This window comes from Alosa pseudoharengus, unplaced genomic scaffold (assembly GCF_046254945.1).
Source record: "Alosa pseudoharengus isolate Yale_2024_CS ecotype anadromous, Long Island Sound unplaced genomic scaffold, YU_APseudo_1.1 YU_APseudo_1.1_scf_24, whole genome shotgun sequence".
In the NCBI taxonomy this organism is placed as follows: domain Eukaryota; kingdom Metazoa; phylum Chordata; class Actinopteri; order Clupeiformes; family Clupeidae; genus Alosa; species Alosa pseudoharengus.
The window spans coordinates 31,800,431-31,815,822 of record NW_027468689.1 but is presented as its reverse complement, the minus strand read 5'-3'; the positions used below and the strand labels follow the sequence as shown (position 1 = coordinate 31,815,822).

At 41.3% G+C, this 15,392-nt stretch overlaps 2 protein-coding genes across 4 annotated transcripts; both read left to right on the top strand.

Moving 5' to 3' along the window:
• The first annotated feature begins 836 nt into the window (after nucleotides 1-836).
• obi1 (ORC ubiquitin ligase 1) lies at nucleotides 837-10,097 on the top strand. Of its 2 annotated transcripts, none has more exons than XM_076303727.1 (6): nucleotides 837-983; nucleotides 2,061-2,139; nucleotides 2,505-2,596; nucleotides 3,542-3,763; nucleotides 6,789-6,877; nucleotides 8,517-10,097. In XM_076303727.1, the coding sequence occupies exons 1-6, from the start codon at nucleotides 912-914 to the stop codon at nucleotides 9,676-9,678; spliced, it is 1,716 nt and encodes a 571-aa protein (XP_076159842.1). In that variant the 5' UTR covers nucleotides 837-911; the 3' UTR covers nucleotides 9,679-10,097. The 2 variants fall into 2 exon arrangements, with proteins under 2 accessions (XP_076159842.1, XP_076159841.1); XM_076303726.1 differs by having other exon boundaries at nucleotides 2,004-2,139.
• Nucleotides 10,098-12,233: 2,136 nt separating this feature from the next.
• Nucleotides 12,234-13,910, top strand: pou4f1 (POU class 4 homeobox 1). Of its 2 annotated transcripts, none has more exons than XM_076303730.1 (2): nucleotides 12,234-12,356; nucleotides 12,791-13,910. In XM_076303730.1, exons 1-2 carry the CDS (start codon nucleotides 12,234-12,236, stop codon nucleotides 13,754-13,756), a joined length of 1,089 nt encoding a protein of 362 aa, XP_076159845.1. In that variant the 3' UTR covers nucleotides 13,757-13,910. The 2 variants fall into 2 exon arrangements, with proteins under 2 accessions (XP_076159845.1, XP_076159844.1); XM_076303729.1 differs by having other exon boundaries at nucleotides 12,785-13,910.
• Nucleotides 13,911-15,392: the final 1,482 nt, after the last annotated feature.

The following is a 15,392-nucleotide window of genomic DNA, read 5'->3' as shown; positions in this document are numbered from 1 at the left end:
TACAAACTTCCATTATTGCAGGAATGAAGTGGGTCGTCACTCTATGGTAGCCTATGTGGGTGATGGGTGTATAATTAAATATTTTCAGACAGTTGTGACCTCAATACTGAAATCAATGGTCTTAATTGAGAAAATAGATGAATACAATGGTGTTCCAGGACTGTTTGTTACAAACATCAACACAAGTAGGAAATTGAACCTGACCATTCTGGACCAGTTTGTGCTGTAGGCCTAACAACACCTCGGCAGTTGGTTTCACGGAGATAAGATGCGTATGGCTGTGCCTTTCTAACTCCACTTTGAGGATTCGGAGCTTGTCCCGAGGCACACATACAAGCTTGCTGAAAAGAATGACTCGCAGCTAATAAGAGCAGTGAAGGCTAGTGGAAGTAGGCTACTAACGGGCGGCTTGATGCAATCAATGTACAAGATTGTTTTGCGGCAGTTCAATTCTAATTGTGTTAGCGCATGATGCGGTCTGGTAGCCTGCTGCAAATGTCTCTCTGCAAGATAGGTATGGAAGGACATTTAATTCTGTAATGATTTAACAATGAATGATTGCACTGGAGCATGTTTTCCTGTGTTAGGCTATGGCTACAGTTTTGATTTTTTTGCCCCTAAAATGCAAAAAGTAAAAGTATAGGCCTAGCGAATGTTTTTTTTATTATTATTATTATATCTTACCTTTTTAGTCCTACGGCAAAATAAAAATGCAGTTATACTGGTTTTCCGTTGCACCGATTGAATTGTCAGATGTTCATGAACGCGGGTTTCAAGCAGTGAAGTTTCACCCTCACGACTTTCCGTACTTATCTGTGATGGGAAGCATGCTTTGTTTGTGTTGGAGGGATTTTTATCGGTCTGTCTGAAACGTGTGTGTAGCCTACTGCTGGCCGTCTTAGTGGAATATCATGGCGGCGAACTACCAAAACGTCACCATATCCTTAACACTGCCGATTTCTTGTCAGATTTGCCTCGGAAAGGTAGGCTAACACGTTTGTATTATTTTACTAGTGAGTTCCTGGGGTTGTTACAGCTGCGTCTATCCTGTTAGCAGCTAACGTTTTCGTGCTAATTTAAAGGCAATTATTTTGCTAATTTAAAGGCAATTATTTTGCTTTGGAGAGGGAAAAAAATTATATTTAGCAAATGTAGCCTACATAAAAACGGCTATGTTCATAAAAACACTGATCAGTTATGATTAGTGTCACAGACAGGCTGGTTTAACACAGTTCAGTTGAGTAAATTTAGCGTTGACTTCATGCATGGGACATTGCCAAATGTAACATACTACTTTACTCAGGCTTGACGGAAACATTGTATCAAGATATGATGAAAGCAAGTGTGTGGCTTAGCCTAATGAGGTATTGGCGCTTGTTATGCAGGGTATTATGAAGACATCCTCCTCAATTGTGGCCCAGGACGCATGTTTGTTCACAAAGTAAACCCTATGCAGACACATGCGTCCTACAAATATGGCCAGAGGTGGATCTTGCATGTGGATTTGAGTGGGTTGACTGCTTTCACACCTGGCTTACAAGGTGTGAAATGGGCAAGATTGTCTTTTTGAGAACAGGAGAAAAGAGCTAGGCTACTTGTCTTTTGGAACAGTGTATTAATGGTACTTGTCTTTTAGTATACTTTTATTTTATTAAAATGCATTAGTTAAATGGCAAACATTGTATGGTATGAGGCTACAGTAGGTGGTGAGGTGACAAACCTGGATAAGTTAACTCAGTAAGCTAAGTGGTAGACTTCATGGGCTTTGGCTTTGATTTTGGTTTGTTAGGGGACACCATAGTGCAGGGCTTCAGCCTTTCCCTGCATTCTTCATATAAAACCCAATGGTAGTCCTTACTTCACTATTAACCCCAATTTTAAATATGCATACATTAAATGTACATTTTAAGATACACATTTCTAGATTAATGCATATCATTGTATGTTTGGAGGGAAAAGTCTTGACAGCTTATATGCTATACTTACAATCGTGTTCAATGCAGGTTCGTCAGCCAGTTGTGTGCTGCAATCACCATGTTTTCTGCTCTATCTGCATGGAGGTTTGGCTTAGCAAGGCCAGTCAGTGTCCTACCTGTAGGGTGCCCATCACCCCTGACAACCCCTGCAAGGAGATCATAGGTGAGATGTGTGGAGGGAGTCATTCATATGACGTTGCTGTTAAAACGTCTGTGTGGGTTTATGTCTGTGTGTGCTCATATTTTCTCTACAGATCAAGGATTTGCAAAACTAATGCAGAATCCAAGAACTTTATTAGGCCATATACTAATGGTCACATATATTTCACTCTGTTTATAAGTGTAACTCTTAAACTCATCAGATAGTCACAATGTTTTATACTGCACTTTTCTAATGTGGGTACTGGGTATCACAATATTGAGGCACTTTGATATTTCTTAACTGCATTTAATGTGATTATACCAGCAATGTATAGTATGTTACATTTGAACAGGTTATTGTATTTGATGTTTTTTTTCACTCCACAGGGGCGACAAATGAGGGTGATGCTCCGGCAAGCCCAACCATGAAGAGACGTCTGAGGAAGACCAGAGGAGAACTGCTGCTGAAGGAGTATGAGGTATATTACCTGACCATCTGCTTCAGGAACATGCCATGTGTCAGTGTGAAAAATATATTTTTGGTCACTCATACACAATACAAAAAGTATGTGGCATGACGATTGCACTTTTTGCAGAGATGAGTCTTCACAACATCAATAAGAGACAGCATGTTAGATGGAATAAAACCAATACAAATGTCATGTTACAATTGTGATGCTTTGTATGACATAAAATCAATATTGTATACACAGGCCTGTCTGAATTATACAAGAACAGTAAACATTAAAGGAAAGTGGAGGTTCCATTGATATGTATTACTTAATTGTTATGGGGCAGCCGTGGCCTGCTGGTTAGGGGTTCAGGCTTTGAAGGGTTGCCGGTTCGATCCCTGACCCAGTAGGAACAATGTGGGCGGGGGAAGTCGTTGAGCACTGCTCTCCCATGCCCACATCCACGGCTGAAGTGCCCTTGAGCAAGGCACCTAACCCCTCACTGCTCCCTGAGTGCCGCTGTAGCAAGGCAGCTCACTGCTCCGGGTTAGTGTGTGCTTCACCTCACTGTGTGTTCACTGTGTGCTCTGTGTGTTCACTAATTCACGGATGGGATAAATGCAGAGACCAAATTCCTGCAAGTATACTGTACCTGATTTACATTTACATTTACATTGTTGTACATAGCTTTCAGGTGTCAAGAGCCTTATACTTTTGTGTTATGCCATATGATATATAGTAGAAAAGCAAACCTTAGACCATAGGTATTTAGTGTCACCTTTTTTTGAAAGTAAAGTAGTTGTGGGTAACCATGTTATCTGTAAAGTGCTCCCGAGTACTTGATAGTGTGACCTGTGACCTTTGTATTGCTGCTGCCATGATCCACTGATTGATGCGCCGTAGCACAGTTCAACCTCCAGTTGTCTCTCATTCGTTAACATTCACTGTGACGTGCCAAATGACGCTCCTCAGGATGAAATCGAGAGCCTGGTGAAGGAAAATGAGGAGTTGCGAAACAAAAACCGTGCCTCTGAGACGCAACTCGAAACGTTCCTGGAGCCCCGCGACATATCAGTGTCCCGCAGCGAGGACCGGGGCCTCGACCTCGCCGAACTGGAGGAATGGGCCGACAAGGTGCGGGCAGCCACCGACCTCTATGTGAAGGTCAAACAGGACGTGGAGAAGCTGAAAGAGGTAAGGTCACATGTTTGCTCCTTCGATGCCCATCAGGATTGTATCTGTAAACAGATGCTGAGAATGTTACATTTGTACCATTCCATGATTCTGGCTATTTTTGCATGTGATGATAATGCTGCTTTAATGTTATACATTTTTGTATGATTGTACATTTTCTAGTTTCATAAACGAGGGTGTTAGATTTGCAGTGACTACAAAATCCAACCTAATACCATTAGGCCTACCAAGGCATTGCGTTGGATGTTTCTCCACTTGTTCTCTTCACGTATCTGGCTGCTAATCCATGTAATGAAAAGGGATAGCCTACCCGTTCAAAAGGAGGCTTAAAGTTGTTTTATATAGGATCGCTATGACCGTGATGTAGAGGGCAAGAAAGTATAATAGTCTCTCGTGCTCATAACTTAGGTTATTATCAGGTCACTTGCTCATGATTTGCAGATAGCAACTTACAAATGAGGTAGCCTATTGCTTGCCATAATGGTTAGAAAAATATATTACTAGTAAAATATTCAAATATTTAGGGTTAACCTTACTCAGCACTGAAACCTGTCTAACTTCTTTCAAAGTCCTTCATCACATGAATTAAGATTAAAATAATTTAATTTCTGAGCACCACAAAGTCAGACCTCAGCAACTTTTTTAATGTAAGATTGTTCTTAGGTCACATATCAATCAAATCATAACAACTGCAATGATACTGTTTTTAAAATCATGTGTAGTAGGCCTAAGTGTAAATGTGTGTGTCTAAACATGCTTTAATGATCTGAATTTGAGCTTGCAGTTCTTTCACCAACCTATGTGTTTTACATTAACTTACAAAATAGATACTTTAGCTTAGTCCTCAGATAGAGGATGGTTGCTGCTCTGTTAAGGTATTTCTGTCCCTCCCAAACTGCATTGAAATGGTATGTTTAGCAGACAGAATTTCAAAATCTCCTGGGGGAGAAATCACCGGCCCCCCTCTAACAGGAACTCCCACCCCCCCCCCCCTCTGAAAAAAATTGCCTGATTGTGCCCCCTCTGAATTTTGCCTTGCATGACACCCCTGTATGAGAGAGTGACAAAAAGATATTAAACAGTTTGTTGGGTAAACTACAGCAATTGAACGTACATTAAATATATCAATTTGGTCATTCTGTGTCAAATCAGACAGAAAATGGTTGCTTTGCCACCTCAGATTATGCTCAAAGTTTGTCTACACACTGTTTAGGTCCCAAAACTAAGACCTGTGAAATGTTTTTATTAAATTCCAATATGTTTAAGGCTTGATTTTTTCAAATTCTTTTTTTATTTATTTTTTCAGTAAGTTTACACAAAATGCCTTGTCTTGGAGGCCATGTTTGGACATTGATAATATATTAAAAAGTGCCTGCCTAGCCTGCCTAAATTTTGTTGGATGGAAGACAAACGTGTTCTCAGTAAGACCATTAAAAGTTTGTACTGCATGCTGATTGATTTGGAACAAAGTACAAAATGGGGCTCTATAAACTCGTTTTTTGTACCCACATGGCATCAATCAGTATTCTGTCTGCAAATACACTACTTTATTAATGTTGTGCCCATATAATCAAAGTCTCTACAACACATTCACAGGAAGATATTAAGGATAAAACAGGGTGTGATAAAAAAAAAACTATCACTCTGTTCCAATCCACATACTTCTATACTTTAAATGCCTAATTTGAATGCATAAGTGCATTCACACTACTGATTATGATGACACGAAGTGCACTGCAAATACCCGAATGGTGCACTCATAACTCAAAAAGTTGAGTGTGAAACATTGGAAAGTTTTTGCCCTTAAATGTTGCCATCCTGGCTATGTAACGGAAGGGGAGGGACCACTTTCAAACTTGTGATAATGGGGGTTGAGGAAGCTGGAGCAGTAGTGGTTTTTAAATCTTGTCCCTAAGGTAAAACAATGATTTGAACTTATTGGCAGTGAAATTGGCACTTTGTACACTAAATGTCTATACATTGAGCTGCTTCCATATAGATTTACATTTGCTTTTATTTTACATACTATTTTAGTCCTTTGAAAATAACAGAAAATCCAAACATTCCCTGGTTTTATTTTTAATATCTTCATACTCATTGTATGTGGAGAACACATATTGGCACAATATTGATAAAATAGTGTTTAAGAAATAATAGTGATTGTTTGATACCAAATCCCCTCAATGTCACTCTGTTTGCACTTTCTTCCAAATCTAGGGCCTTATTGAAAAAGTTTGGTCTGGCCTTGAAAATTAAACTTCTCAAAATATTAAAGGTGCTCTAAGCGAGGTTGGGTAACGTCACTTGACGTTCAAACAAAATAGAGAGGACGCCCCTCCCTTCCTATCCCTTCTGTGCAACTGAAACTGCTGAACGCACATCTCGTTGGTGATTGGTTGTAACAGTTTGCTATGTTTCATGGTCCAGGCTGGACCAGGCTGTTTTTCGAGCCGTTTTTGGAGCCTGGGCTGTCCAGAGAGACCGCATTTTTTTACAGTATATTCAGGGGACAGGCAGCTAGTGGATGGTGAGGAGATGTTTGCTGTATGTGACTAAAAATTTTTGAGCTTAGAATCCGCGTAACATCGCTTAGAGCGCCTTTAATGCTGAAACATTGTTGCCCAGATAATGTGTTTTCAGACTGTAAAACAAAAATAAATGTCAAGGGCTGGAAAATATATAACACATGGCTAATGCTGGAATATGACCAGGAATACAATGCAGAAGTAAACAAAAAATCAGAAGAATTGTTGATGGGGAAATAGTTGGAGGTCTCTACATGAATTTTGTGTACAGACCTTGAAAATCACTATGGACAGATTCAGGGTTGTGTTTCGATCTATATTCACCTTTATTTACACAATCTAACTTAAGATTTAGTAGTCTTATCAACTCTCCTGTGGGGTGAAGCACTGGCTGTGGATGCCAGGCTAGGAGTGTACTATTGGCTTTATGTCTCTAAAAACGCTGAATAAAGGAAAATAAAATGTGCATCTTTTTCTCTCTCTCTCTCTGTCTCCTCAAGGCAAACAAAACCTTGCGAGCCCAGAACGTGGACCTTGTCCAGGAGAACATGCGTTTGAAGGCAGAGGTGGAGAGCCGCTCTCCACAGAAGTGAGTATTCTGATCTTATAAGCTCTTCTTAATGGCAGTAATACAGTGTCTTTCAAAGGTATTCAATCTACCTGTAAGTAATCACCCTTTCCTTGTTTTAAAAAGGCATCTACACATATCTGCCCAATCAGGGTTTTGATTGTAAACATGTATACTTTAGTACATTTATGAAGGTTAAATAAGTTGCCTGTCTGTTAATATTGAAAATAAGTTAAATAAAAGCAAAAATATCCTGTTCCCATTTGTGTTCTATGGATATCTCTTAAGATTATGGACTTCTTCACCAGCACCAGGTTCCGGCCACTAGATTTTATGGGGTGGTGGCTGGACTGTGATGGCTTCATTTCCTAGTTATTATCTTCCTCTGACACTTGGTTTGGGGGTCAAACCTTTCTATAAAGCATCTTGATGATGTGATGCAAGTAGTGGTTGCAGGAATATATTCCTGCATTTTCATTTCTATCATTTGGATCACTTTGTCTCTTTAGTCTTCATTTCTCTTCAGTTATAACCTGGCAGGTGACCCTTTAAAGATTTTTATGTCTGAATATTTCTTGAATTATTTATTGGTAGCACCTAATGATCAGTTATGGTTAGGGTTGCAAATTTACAGGAATTTTCTTAATCGACTCTCACTAACCTTAATGAACAATAATCGATTATTCATTAAACCCGGACTTCACCCGCCCGCACCTATCACCACACACGTTTTGATAACACACACAGCAGACCTAATACATTCTTTAATAAATGACTATTGAAAAAGCCAAAAATATAAAAACATGCCCTAATGCCATGTTTCATTTAAGTTTTTAAACTGTATGGGATAGTCACGGCGACTTTTTTGTTGGCAAGCGGTTGGCTATGTAACATGACATATATGTGCTGTTCTAAAAATGCGTTGATTATCATTGATTCATTGATGATTATGCCAACATCCCTAGTTATGATCAAATAAGTTACACCTTCGTACTATTTGTGAATTATTTTTCATCTGGAACTGAAAATCACTGGGGGGTTGAATACTTGTGCAAATAGCATAGTTACATTTTAAATTAATTTATCTTTAATCCTAGCAGAAAACAATGTGTTTGGAAATATTTTTGGAAATCATAACAAATATAAATATTCACAATAATAACACTGATTGGTCAAATATGTTTAAGTGTACTTTTAATAATTAATGTCAAGGATGTTTAATACTTTTGTGACCCACTGTATGATGGGTAATGTAGGGATTGCTGGTTATGAATGCAAAAGAAACCCAGATAACATTGTCAGGTCATGGCAGACACTTCCGTCAGTCATACAGCAAATTGAGTTTAATTAAAAAACAAAACAAAAAAAAACTCACAGCTCTGGAGAAAATGTTCATGCATGTCTTTTTGCATGTGGAAAAATGCAAAAAGCAAATATATTGTCAACATATTGCAATATGAAAAATTCTTAGATATAGAAGAATAATCTCAATATACAACGTAGGATATGATATGAAACAGCTCTAATGTGGAGTAATATTCCTATTTGTGAGTTTGATGTACATTATTGGACATATAATGAATCTAATGAGGCATATTCAGGATACATTTGACTACTGTAAGCATTGTGTTGTTATGTAACGTGTTTGCATTACATTCAGGTACGGCAGATACACTGTAGCAGCTCTTGAGGCCAAGATCCAGCAGTATGAACGTGACGTGGCTCACTTGAAGAGGGCACTGGAGCGGAGCGACTGCTACATTGAGGAGTTGGAGGCACAGATAGACCAGGTGGCAAATGCCAACACAGACGCCACCGAGCCCAAGGAGGATGCCCACGCTGAGGGCACATGGGTCGGGGACCTCCAGACGGACCGTCCCCTGGGTGATCGGATCACCACCATGCGGAGGAGCCTGAGTGGAATGGAGGAAAAGTTGGTGCGCACAGACTTGGATGGGGAGCCGTCTTGGGACCAGGGCCTTCTGCAGACGGCGACAACAATGTCCGAACAACTGCTCCAGGACGTTGCCACCCCCCACAGAGCCAGGGGGGAGGCCGGAGAGCACACAGACGTCAGCTTGTCCTCGGCCGGCTTTGCCAGCCCAACCACACCCTCCGCAGCTTTCCACAGCCTGAGCCTAAGAAGCCCATTGGTGCAGAGTGAGGGGAGGGTCAGGCGTGGGTGTGGCCAGGGTCGAGGTCCCCTCTCTTACCTGCGCAGGCTGAGCTTCGATGGGTGTGGCTCCAGTGAAGCCTCTGCAGCCACTGAGCAAAAACCTGTAGCTTCCAAAAATAACCCATGGGTATCACCGTGGGTGACCCAGCAGTCCCTCAGAGGAGCAAAAAACACTGTTGAGTCCTCAGACGTCCCCCACGCCACCACAGGGGTCCTAAGCGCCTCTAGTGAGGCCTGCATGGATGCAGCATATCAAGAGAAGATGAGTGAGTTGGACTCCCTGATCTCTGATGGCGAAGGCCCAAGTGGAGCTGCTGGAGCTCGCCTGCCTTTGCCCACTGCAGGGCATAGCAGTGGCCAGGTAACCACTGGCACCACTAAGACTGAACTGGGGTTATTAGATAAAACCAGTACCACCGGCACAGATGCCACCTCAAGGTTGGGGGCAGACGTACAGGAAAGCGGGCAGGGAATGATATATAGACCCAAGGGGACCCTCATGACCTCTGTCGGGATAAGACCACCATCATCATCATCAGCATTGCCGTCATCATCATCATCAGTGATTGCAGCCCCGGTGACCAAACGCAGGTGTCCCAGCGACCCTCTTGCCTCTAGTCCATCCAAGCTGTCCAAATGCAGCTGAATGCCCCTCGATCTTCCCTCATGACTTCCCGTGGTGAATGTGATCAGCTGATAAATGACCCAGATGAAGCCTTTAGGCTTATGATCGCACCCAGCCTATATCTAGTTTTTAGCAGTCAGTCTGCTTTTAGAGTGACATTTGAACTTACCTCTGATCTTAGAAATTGTGGCTAAGGCTTGGGGGTTTAAAGGTCTTAAGCAGAAAGTAAATCTTGGCTTTTATTAAAGTTACACAATTTCTCAGAGGCCACTCATCATGCTTATATTGTGTCTTGGAAGTTGCCTTTAGTCTCCTTTTGCCAATTATGAATGCTTAGCTGGTAGCGTAAAGTGAATACAGGATGGTTTTTAAATCATTTGTTTTGACAATCTCAAAGAATGAAAATATGTGATGTTGCATGTGTGTTTTTTTTTGTTTGTTTTTTTTACAAACTTTGATCTGAATTTATTTTCAAAATTCAGCACCACACTACCCACATAATCATGTCATTGTAAACAATTTTTAACAAAAAAAGCAAATAAAAATAAAAAGCAGTAAATGGTAGCCTTCTGTTTATCAGGTATGTTCTATCACTACAGTCTACTCTACATTATTACAGTCTATCTGCTTCTTTCAATCAATGCCACCTATTTTTAAATGCAACTTGAAGTTTTAAATATGCAGTTGATCATTTGTGTTGTGGAAACGTAGCTGTTTCCATTTTGGTTCTTTTCTTAAGACTTTAAGGGAATAACAAAAAAGATAATACTTCTCATTAATTATCTGTATTCTCCTCTGTGTTTCCTGAATCTTAATTTTCTTAAGGCGTTCTTAAACCTGTTTTTACACTTTCAGGGCCTCTAAAATACAAACGCCTGAACGTAAGATGTTGACTATTCACAATAATAGTGGCAAACTTCCTGAGACTTTAAATTATGCTGTTAGAGTTGCAACATCGCAGCAGTTTTTAATAATTGTACTTCCAATAACGCTGTAAAACAGTGACTTTTAATAGCATATTGCTTCAGAAAGACACAAGTCTTAACTTCTCTTCTACTCTTGCATCATACCTACACTCAATGAGCACTCGCACACCGGTCTGACAATAATCACCACCTGGCACGCGCATCTTTATGGTGGCGCCGACTTCTCGACTGATACAAATTGGCCTTTTATGCGCCCATCATTAAAGCGTGATCATCGCCAGATGAGCACTAAACAAATTGATTTAATATCCACCGTAACCTTGTACACAGTCTTTAAAGAAATTAATACATCCAAATGAATTAACGCTTCATTTGTTCAAACGCACCACGGTTAGCCAATTAAAAATTCATGCAGTGATTAGAGGTTTGTGAAATATACATGATATCGTAAAAATTTGCATACTAAATCAAGGCATTGTGCCGTGTTGCACAACAACCTCTGTGAGGAAGGTCTTTGCGGTCTCTTGCCTTTACATCAATGTCAATATTTTCTCTAGAGCATTGGCGATAACATGACGAGCTTTTGAAGCCAGCTTTAGGCATGGATAAGAACACGATTTCTTGTGGACAGCCCCTAATTGCCGGACTGGCCCGCGGGCAAACGGCAATTTACATATGAGAGATCAGGAGCGTTTGAAGTCATTTCCAGTTTATAGCTAACTCGGCTACTAGTCTGCGGCTTGAATGTCATGACAGGCTTGCACATTTTGCAAAAGACTTCTGTAGTCTTCGGTGTCTCTGGCTATTTTGGAGAGCTGGACGCTGGAGACCTGAACAATGTAAGGCAATAGGCCATATGCAAAATACTGTGGTGTAAAATATGTTGTTCTAGCCTGAAATATGTGAATAGGGTACAGAATATCTCGTTTTCACTTTGCACTTTATAATTTAATAATAAAAAGAAAAAATAATAATAAAAAACGAAAAAGAAAAAAATAATGGACGAATTGTGTCATGGCACGTATGAGTCAAAAGTCAAAACCTTTCAACTTAAAAAACTACAAAAAAAAAAAAACTGAAGTCATTTAGAATTACCGGTGCACGTGGTTCATGGCTTTGATGTATTTTATTTGCATTCTAGAGTACGCATGCGCGGTTCATCCACAGGTGTAGACTAGAGCCCTTTGCTGCGCTCATATTCGTGCTCGTCCGGCCGGAGGGGAGAAGGGGATAGGACAGGAGATGAGACCAGAACTGGGAGATAGGGGGAGAAGGAGAGGCGAGAGTCACTTGTGCTCGAAACAGGCCCGTTATCTGTCAGGCTGCACCGTTCCATGTCTCGCGAGAGAAGGCGCGCTCGCTTGACGAGATCTGAGGGGCTCAGGTGTTAGAGCACTTCTCATCCCTCGCGCTGCCGAGCGGCAGACAGACACGCGCGACCAAGAGACTGCAGGCATCTCCGCTGCATCTCGTGGGCTCGAAGCTGCGCATCATTACCGCCGGACACACACTCACACACACATACCCACACACCGAAAGGGGATTTGTTTATTGGAGTTGTTTTTTTTGACAGTTCCTTTGCTGTTGTTGTTTTCTCCCCTCGACTCTCGGGCACTTTATCTATTTGGTTTTGAAGAGAAGCTCGCAAACATGATGTCCATGAACAGTAAACAGGCACATTTCGCCATGCATCCGTCCTTACCGGAGCACAAGTACACGACTCTGCATTCCAGCTCAGAAGCCATCCGAAGAGCCTGTCTGCAAACTCCACAGGTAAAGATCCCCCTAAAAAACTTATTTCGCTGTCCCTCTCCGGTAGACGAGGCGCGTGGAAGCTGTACAGCGCTGCAAGGCACATTCTGCCAAGCTGCGCGCTTAATGTTTTTTTCATGTATTCCACGGCAATCATCTGAAACGCCTGTGATCTTTTTTGAAAGCCATGCTCAGTGAAGGCTCCGACTTCACCCTTTTTTGTATTAATTTTTATGACTCGAAGCTTCTAAAAGGAATATTCTCTATGTGTTATGTGTTGACAGTATTCCCCAGCTGACATATCCATTTATTCCTCTGTTTTTTCCCTCCTCAACCTCCTTTTCTCTCTACTTTCCCCTCTCCTCCCTCTCTCTATGTATCTGCCCGCTTCTCTGTGTTGCTTTCTCTCTCTCGGCGTTTCCTCGCCGCTTTCTCTTGGGCTGCTGCAGCTGCAGAACAACATATTCGCAAGTCTGGATGAAACTCTGTTGGCCCGTGCCGAAGCTCTGGCGGCCGTGGACATCGCGGTGTCTCAGGGCAAGACTCACCCATTCAAGCCGGACGCGACCTACCACACCATGAACAGCGTGCCATGCTCCTCTACCTCCACTGTGCCACTGGCCCATCACCATCATCACCACCACCACCATCCCCACCAGAACCTGGAACCTCCGGACCTCATGGACCATATCAACTCCCAGTCGCTTAGCCTCATGACCAGCGCGCACGACGGGGCCGGAGGCGGCGGCGGTGGGGGCGGCGGGGGTCTGATCTCCACCTCGGCTCACCCACACTCGCACATGCACGGCTTGAGCCACCTCTCTCATCAGGCTGCTATGAACATGAATTCGCCCCTGACACATCACGGGCTCTTGCCCGGACACCATGGTGGTGGTCAGGGCGCACCGGGACTCAACAATGGACTGCCCTCAATCACTGACTCGGACACAGACCCAAGGGAGCTAGAGGCTTTTGCGGAGCGTTTCAAACAGAGACGAATCAAGCTCGGGGTTACCCAGGCGGACGTTGGCGGTGCCCTAGCTAACCTGAAAATTCCCGGTGTGGGCTCGCTAAGCCAAAGTACCATTTGTCGATTCGAATCGTTAACTCTGTCGCATAACAATATGATCGCACTCAAACCCATTCTACAGGCATGGCTGGAAGAGGCCGAGGGTGCCCAGAGAGAGAAAATGAACAAACCCGACCTTTTTAATGGAAGCGAGAAGAAACGAAAGAGAACGTCAATAGCAGCGCCAGAGAAACGTTCTTTGGAGGCTTACTTTGCCGTGCAACCCCGACCGTCCTCTGAGAAGATAGCGGCGATAGCAGAAAAATTGGACCTGAAAAAGAACGTTGTGCGAGTATGGTTTTGCAACCAAAGACAAAAACAAAAGCGGTTGAAGTTTTCGGCAGCCCACTGATGGATGAACACGTGTTGTTTGGACTGCATTTGGGGACCAAGGAACATACACACAAACATCGTTTTCAGTCTGCTTTTGACGCGGAAGAATTTCAAAGCGGTGTGGCTACAGACAAATGATTCTTACTCGGTTTTGTGAAGTTTGATAATCCCACCGATTTATTTTCACGAAACTGGTGAATGTGAAGTATGCAAATAACAGGTAATCCAGACCAACTAATTTCACAGTTGCTCTGGCGATACACATACAGTCCTAGTGATCTCTGCCTTTTGGAGAAAAAAAAAACATTGCGATACGAAATGAAGTTAAGCTTTACTTTTATCGAGTTACTTTTTTCCAGTAACGCATATTTTAAATGATCAAAACAGCCATGGAAGGATTACCTCATTGTTTAGCGCTATATGTTGTTTTACTAATTTATGTATTTATTTATTTACTGAAATATGTATTTATTTATTTATCTGTTTGTAAAAGCGTTCAGATGCTACTGAGTTTGGATATGCCCGAAAGCAGGCTCCATATTATCAGTCTTAACCAATTATCAACGAGTTCTCTCATTTGGTGTTCCAAAGGTCTGTCTCACTAGAGAATAACAAATAAAAAGGCACGGCAGAAGAGATAGAATATGAGTCCCCTTCCTACTCTGAGGGCAAACTGAGGTTGGCCATCACCACCCGTGTTTATTTTGAATTTGCACTGAAATTTACTGTTTAGATTGGTTAGATTATATTCGATTCTTTGTGTATATACAAATGATAACACTTGCTCACAGAACTATAAGAGGAGTCCAAATTTTCTTTTCATCCAAAAAAGATGTTTCAATATTTTGTTGTCATAGGTATTTGTTGCCCAACGAAAATGTCCAGTGATGGACTTATTTAACACTCGCATGACTCAGACAGTATACTTTACATTCAGACGAAAATGTATTCTGAAAGATCAAAAAAGAGAATCTTTATTTCTTTTGTATATTTTGGTTTGCAGTGCAAACATTCTATGCATTTACAAAAAAAGAAGCACTACATAGAGTATCTACTGGTAGGCCTTTGTGGTTGGTGTAAAATCACTGTTAAATGCCTGTTTTCACACATTGACACCACGTTGTTTGTCGTGTTAATTGTTAAAAGAAAAAAAAGACTTAAGAAAAAAACTTTGTGTAAGTAATAATTTATTTTGTGCACACGTATGTTTACAAATGAGGCCACATGTGTGTCACACTTTCATACCTGTGCACCCATCCGTCCGTGGAGCTGTCTCCTCTGTTGTCCTCTCTTTCAGTTTTACATGCACTCACTCCAACTTCTGTCCATCATTCTGTAAGCCAAATCCAAGCAGAGGGGTCCGAGTTCCTAGCGATCTTCTAAATAAATGAACGAAAGAGAAAAATCAAAAATGTCTTCTTGGTTCAATGTGTGCAAGTGGTACAGATTTTCTTTTGTTTTCTTTTTTATTATTATTATTATTATTATTATTATTATTATTATTATTATTATTATTATTGTTATTATTAGCCTATTAGTGGCAGTAATAGTGTTATTGCTGTTATTCTATTATTATTATTGTTATTATTGGCTATTATTATTGTTGTTGTTGTTATTATTATTATTATTATTATTAGTAGTAGTAGTAGTAGTAG

Coding starts and splice junctions, on each gene's coding strand:
- obi1 (XM_076303726.1), top strand. CDS start 912: ATGGCGGCGAACTACCAAAACGTCACCATATCCTTAACACTGCCGATT. Junction 2,140..2,504: donor CCCCTGCAAGGAGATCATAG/GTGAGATGTGTG, acceptor TTCACTCCACAG/GGGCGACAAATGAGGGTGAT. Junction 6,878..8,516: donor GAGAGCCGCTCTCCACAGAA/GTGAGTATTCTG, acceptor CATTACATTCAG/GTACGGCAGATACACTGTAG.
- pou4f1 (XM_076303729.1), top strand. CDS start 12,234: ATGATGTCCATGAACAGTAAACAGGCACATTTCGCCATGCATCCGTCC. Junction 12,357..12,784: donor CCTGTCTGCAAACTCCACAG/GTAAAGATCCCC, acceptor GGGCTGCTGCAG/CTGCAGAACAACATATTCGC.